Source organism: Leptonychotes weddellii, chromosome 15 (assembly GCF_054177405.1).
Source record: "Leptonychotes weddellii isolate Sample4059 chromosome 15, ASM5417740v2, whole genome shotgun sequence".
NCBI lineage: Eukaryota > Metazoa > Chordata > Mammalia > Carnivora > Phocidae > Leptonychotes > Leptonychotes weddellii.
Window position 1 is genome coordinate 50,223,703 of NC_138383.1, and position 6,445 is coordinate 50,230,147.

At 53.0% G+C, this 6,445-nt stretch overlaps 1 protein-coding gene across 6 annotated transcripts in view; it reads left to right on the top strand.

Annotated features, from left to right (window-relative positions):
* The first annotated feature begins 1,004 nt into the window (after positions 1 to 1,004).
* The window catches only part of RABEP1 (rabaptin, RAB GTPase binding effector protein 1), a 77,962-nt gene continuing 72,521 nt past the window's right edge, over positions 1,005 to 6,445 (top strand). For 4 of the 6 annotated variants that reach the window (XM_081805900.1, XM_081805902.1, XM_081805905.1 and 1 more), the window contains exon 1: positions 3,777 to 3,822. In XM_081805900.1, the coding sequence (XP_081662026.1) occupies positions 3,789 to 3,822 (34 nt within the window). In that variant the 5' untranslated portion in view covers positions 3,777 to 3,788. Of the gene's footprint in view, positions 1,192 to 3,776; positions 3,823 to 6,445 lie in introns of those variants that run through there. The other 2 variants (XM_081805901.1, XM_081805904.1) reach the window with 2 other exon arrangements.

Consider the following 6,445-nt stretch of genomic DNA (forward strand, 5'->3'; position numbering starts at 1 on the left):
CCCTTGATTCCTGTTCCTCCCTCATAACCTTGACCAAAGGCCAGAGAAGTATGGTGCCTTGACCTTATTCCCTGGTCCCTTCCTACCCTTGAGAATCTGGGTCGCAGAGAGAGAACCCCAACACAACTGAGTGCTATTAGCTGAATCCCAAGCTGGGACACCTGGCCTGATAGCCATGTCTGCACAGGATAGAATTTTGAAATGGAATTTATCCGGGAAAATTTGGTTTATCTCTTCTGTGCCTGTTGTCCACCTTTTGGGTTGTGAGGAGTAAAATTGTATAATATACGGGACAGTGCCTAGTGAAGTTCAAAAGGCATCAGGTTTATTATTGTCATTGTTGAGGCTGAAGAGGATTGCACAGATGGTCTAATCTGATCCCCCAACTGTGGCAGGAGTCCTTCACCAGCACCCTTGACCGATTGCCAGCCAGCTCCACTTACACACTTGCAGTGACAAGGAGCTCATGCCTCCAAAGGTAGCCCTGGTTAGCTCTCACAGAGAGAGTTCTTCTTTGGGTTGAGTTGAAGTCTGTCTTACTGCAATCTCTGGGCATGCAGCGCATTTGTACCCACTGACCTTCTGGATTTAAGGACAGCTTCATGTCTCAAGTCATCCTTGTCTCCCCCCACCCCCCACCCCCCCACTGTCACCAGAGTACCTTTCTCTGATATCTCTGTGTACTTTGCACAGAATACCTTGCAGATTCTTCATTCCCTGGAGCTCCACCCACTCCAGTTGGTCGGTGTCCCCCTGCAAATAAATGTGCTCAGAACAAACACAGTCAACGCTGCTGATATGACCCAATCAGGGCAAAGTGCGGGATGGGCATCACTTCCTATAATCCACATGCCTTGACTGTTAATGCAGCACAAAAACAAGAACTTTCCAGCCGTTGCATCAAATGTGCTCATTTTAAGCAAATATCCCTCAATCTTTCTCCCCTAAATTACGTCTGCATCCCATATTTGCAACTAGTTTAAATGGACCCGGGTTAAGAAATGGTGCGTTGCCAGTTCCCTAGATGGCAAACTTCTTAAGGTGCGCTTCCTAACTACATGGCCCACCCTCTCTGGTTCCGGAGCCGTTGTTATGACTTCTGTGATACCCTTCTCTTCCTGTCTAGTTTACTACATGTGCATCATATTTAGTTTTGCCTGTTTGGGAACTTTATATAAATGGAATCATGCGGTATGTATTATTTTATAATTTGTTTTTTTCCCCTCAAAACCTTGTTTGTGAGGTCCATCTACGTTGAATATGTAGGGGTAGTTTGTTCATCATCATTGCTGTAGAGTATTCCATTGTATGAATACTTTCCAGTTTATTTATTCTAGTGTTGGTGAACTAGATTTATTTGGGTTATTTGTTTGTTTATTGTATTATAAACTATGCCGTCTCGAATATCTTATATGTGTCTACCTGTGCAATGTAATTGGTAAGTAATTATTTTACATGTTTAGATCTTGTCTCTTGATTTCTTTCAGAATGGAGGAATCCTGCTTTTTACACCTAATAAAGGCTTTGAGCACACACTAGTTTCTCTAGAATACATACTTCGGGGTGGAATTGCTGAGTCTTAGGACTTATGTAAAAATAGGAAAATGTACACAACTCTTGCATGCTCCTTACCTGATTTCAAAATTGCTTTTTAAAAAAACACTTGTTTTGCATGGGGAGCTCCAGGTGTCCAAATCAGCAGCCTGACCATTTCTTTCTTTTTTTTTTTTTAAAGATTTTATTTATTTATTTGACAGACAGACAGCGAGAGAGGGAACACAAGCAGGGGGAATGGGAGAGGGAGAAGCAGGCTTCCTGCCGAGCAGGGAGCCCGATGCGGGGCTCGATCCCAGGACCCTGGGGTCACGACCTGAGCGGAAGGCAGACGCTCAACGACTGAGCCACCCAGGCGCCCCAGCCTGACCATTTCTGAGTGACCTTGATCTTGAGGGCCTGGCTTCAAGCCCCAGATTATCAATAGCAGTAAACATGCCTCTTACTCACTGTAAAGAGTCCCTTCTATAGAGGACATCAGTATCTGCTATCTTTATGGCTCCTGCCTCTTGTTAGTCATCACGAGATAGAGGATGCACTGGACTGCCCTATCCTGGACAAGAGACATTTAAGGCGAGGGGGGGTGGGTGGGTAGGGGAAATGACCCTGCTTGCTTTCTCAAAGGTACACCAGCCATCCGAGGATATTAACTGCTCAAAAAACTCAAGTCTGTATTTAGGTGTCCCCCCCCACCCCCCACCGATGTCAGGACTTAGGGCGAAAGTACAAATAGATGGGGCGCCTGGGTGGCTCAGTCATTAAGCGTCTGCCTTCGGCTCAGGTCATGATCCCAGGGTCCTGGGATCGAGCCCCGCATCGGGCTCCCTGCTCAGCAGGGAGTCTACTTCTCTCTCTCCCACTCCCCCTGCTTGTGTTCTCTCTCTCGCTGTGTCTCTCTCTGTCAAATAAATAAATAAAATCTTAAAAAAAAAAAAAAAGAAAGTACAAATAGATGCCACATTGCCTACCTGGATTATTTAAAATTATAAATCATTTCTTCTAACTGTCAACCTTAATATATTCTATTCTACCTTGACAAATACACATCTTTGATGATGCGGAAGACCAGGCTCAGATTCAGGATTCCTGAACTCCTGAGATTTGGGCACTTGACTGAGGTGGTAAGGGGAGCCCTGGGCGGGCTGCAGTGGTGGCCCAGGGCCCACTTGTTGCATTCTGTGCACACAGCAACTCAAATGTCCAAGTGATGTGCCGCCCCCTCCCGCAAACACAGCTGCCTCTTAGCTAACGTGTGGGGATGTCCAGTCCGAGCCCTAGAGAGGATGAATGTGGGGAAGAGGCACAGCCTCCAGCCATTGTGTGTGTGTGTGTGTGTGTGTGTGTTGGTGGTGGGGGGGGGGTCCTGGGCTCACATTTCCCAGCCCTTGGTCCTGCAGGAGGGACACAGGTGCCAGGTGGGCACGGTCCCGGCACCCTGTGGGAGGGCTGTAACCACAGGGGGCTAGAGGGGGGCCTCTAACGCACGGTGCCTAGGTCAGGCTCTCTCGCCCAGGTGGAGGGACGGCACTGGGTGCATGTCATCTCTCCTCTCCCCCCACGATGAGTGCGGGGAACTGTGTTGGGCCGTCTCCCCAGCACCCAGCACAGTACCTGGCCCCTAGAAGTCACATCGCACACAGGTGCTCACGCTTTACTCCACTTAACCTTTCCGTAGCCGCCCCGCAGAGGAAGCCCTGGGCGGTTCCGGGAGGTTAAGTGACTGGCCCAAGGTCACACAGCCAGCCGGGGTGGGGGCTGCATTTGCGCTCACTTGGCCCACCACCCGGCCTCCTCGCCCGTCCTTGGCCATACTAGGTTCTTCTCTGCCCTGTGCTGGGACGGAGGCCTGCGAGCCGCCCCCCGGGAGCCGACCGTCCCCCTCCCCGGTCCCCGCGGCCCTCACACCCCCAGCCTCTCCCCCCCGGCCCCCTCCTCCCGCGCCGCGCCGCCCGCTGCGAGGCCCCGCCCCTCCCCTCGGGCGGCGTCACGTGCTGCCCCGTCCCCCCGCGCCTGCGCACTGCTTATTTCCCGCTGTCAGGATGAGGAGGCGGAGGTCGGCGCTCCGGTCCGTCTCTGCCCGCGGCTGTGGCGGCGCCGGCGGCTCGAGCCTTAGCGGTTCCTCCCTGGGCGGCGGCGGCGGCGGCTCGGTCGACGCCTCCTCCGCCAGCTGAGCCCGCGGGAGCCCGGGACGCCGGCCGCCCGCCGGCCCCGCTGCGCGAGGCCGCCGCCCGGCCATGGCGCAGCCGGGCCCGGCTCCTCAGCCCGACGGTGAGGCGCCCACCATGGCCGGCGCGGCGGGCGCGGCCTGCGGGCGGCGCGGCGCGGGGGCGCTCGGGCGGCGGGGGGCGCGCGCGGGCCGGGGCCCCGTGGGGCGCGGCGGCGGCGGGGCGCGCGGAGGGCAGGGCGGCGGGAGGCCGCGGGGCCGGCGGGCGGCGGGGAGGGCGCGGCACGTGGGCCGTGCGGCGGGGAGGCTGCGGACCGCGGGGCCCTGCCCGTGTCGCCGCGCGCGCGGGGCAGCCCGCGGGGCGGCGGGGGCCGGGCGGCGCTCGCGGAGGGGCCGTGCGGCCTGACGGCCCGTGCCGGCGCCTGGTGGGGGGCTGGGGGTGCGGAGGACGCGGCCCCCGCAGGGACGAGCTCTGGGCAGACGCAGCCTCTGACCTTCGGCACGCTTTCGAAAGGAGGCTGCCGCGTGCCTTTAGACTTGGTCGGGGAAGACGGCCACCTGCGCGGTGGGCTCGGGCGCTCAGCGTCGTCGTGGGGGCTTTGGGGAGTGAGGACGGTGGGGTTTGATGTGCAGGTCGAGGAAGCGTGTCTCTTGTAGCCCTTGCCTTCTTGGAAGGAGAAAGAGCCCCATCCTGAGTCTTGCAAGTGCGTTGTCAGAGCCCTTCGTGACCTTCCGGGAGGCGCGGGCTGAGCCCCAGACTCCTGCCGGGTCGACCACCTCGTTCCAGGTGTTACTGCCTAGAGTTCTGTCGGGAGACCGTGTGCTTGCTCCTTGGCAGGGTGTCTAGGTGAGAAAGTTCTTGCAGGTGTGTTTCTGCCATGGGCGTGTGCGCCCAGCGACTTGTCGGCGTGAGTGGGACCTTGGCAGGTGATGCCGGGCACACAGTAGGCGCTCAGTGCAAAACCTGGCCCGTGCCTAGGGCTGAGTCTTAAGTTACAGCGTTTCATGAAAAACTTCGCCTTTGTTCCTGCCTTTGCGGAGCCCGAGACAATGTTATCAGATGTTAGGGTAGCGGCTCTCCTGCAAGTAGGCTCCAGAGCCTGCTGGCGCCCGGTTTTCGGTTTTGTGGGGAGCCCCCATCCCCGGAGTTGCGCGGGGAGAGCAAGCGGGGCTGTTGTCAGGCTGCGTGTGGTGTAGTCCTTACCTTTGCACTGGGTGTCGGGGAAGAACACGGCCTTTCCACAAACCCGTCTTTGTTGCTGCTGACGGAGGCAGAGCCCAGAGAGCCCCAGTGGCTTCTGGCTCTGGTCTGGAGTGGGGGGGACGCTCAGCTGGCCGCCGCCTTCTGCCGGGCTGCTTGGAGACAGGGTCTGGGGCGGCTCAGGTGACAGGACAGCCTGGAAAAGAATTCTCCCCCCTTCGAGGATGCCGAATGGTCTTCCTTGTAAATAGACAGAAGTGACTAAGCACTTGAAAGAGGGTGGGAAAAATTAGCTTTAGGAGATCTTGTGTTCTTTTGCTATTCTTAGTGCAGGTTTATTCCCTGTTTCTCAAATCCTGTGACTCCGGGATGAGCTTCAGTTTGCATAGATGGCAGTATTTATTTTCAATTAGTGTAGTAAATGAGCAGCCACAGTCACTGTGCACAAAAGGAGAGCGGGTTCGGTAAATCCCAGTGCTTTGTGTCAGCATCTTCTTAGAAGTTCATCGTGGGGATTTAATTTTTCTCTTTGGCCGAACTTAATATAGGTCACTTTTTTAACACCTTAGCTTTGGGCATGCTCAGATGTCCTTGCCCTGCTGGGTTTTAAAAATACATGTGGACTTCTTTTGAGCCACACTGCCAGTCAAAGATAACTGTTCAGTTTTTTACTTTAATCCCACTTTTCTCTTTTTTGTAAAAATTTTTTTCAAGATTTTATTTATTTATTTGTCAGAGAGCACAAGCAGGGGGAGCGGCAGAGGGAGAGGGAGAAGCAGGCTCCCCACCAAGCAAGGAGCCTGATGCGGGACTCGTGGGATCATGACCCGAGCCGAAGGCAGATGCTTAACCGACTGAGCCACCCAGGTGTCCCTAATCCTGCTTGTCTCATTTTAGAAGCAGCTTGTCTTTTATGTTGATATTGTTTAACTTTTTTTCGACATATCTTTGTTTTCTGTGGAGATATGGTAGATTAAGAAAAGGATTGATTTCTGTGTAAATTGATAGAATGAAATGTAATTTCCTTTTTATTCTTTTTAATTTCTTGTTTTGTAAGTTTATTGAAAAAGTGTTTTTTTGTTTTGTTTTGCTTTGCCTTTTTTTGCTGGTGCATCTCAGTTTATTCATTTAGAATTAAGGTAATTTTAATAGCTGTAGAAATTTCATCCAATTATTCCATTTCATCTTGAGAATTCAAAGACTATGTATAAAGATTTTCAAATTTTAGTATTTTAAAATCCAAGTTAAACTATATCGTAGAAGCATTTACTCTGATTTCATTTATTTAAAAACACTGCCTTGTAAAGTCCCTCCATTGAAAATGTGTGTGTATAAAGAAGAAATATGTCTTCTCCCATCTCCCAGAGGTCACCAGTAGTAAGTTTCCTGTTCTTCTTGACTTTTTTCCTGTAGTTACACAGACGTGCTAACTTGTCCACCGAAGTGGACATGCTTTCCGCAGATAGGTTTGCGACTTGTTTGTCTCACTTAGTGCAGGTTGGCTGTAATTATGACAAGCTTGTGAG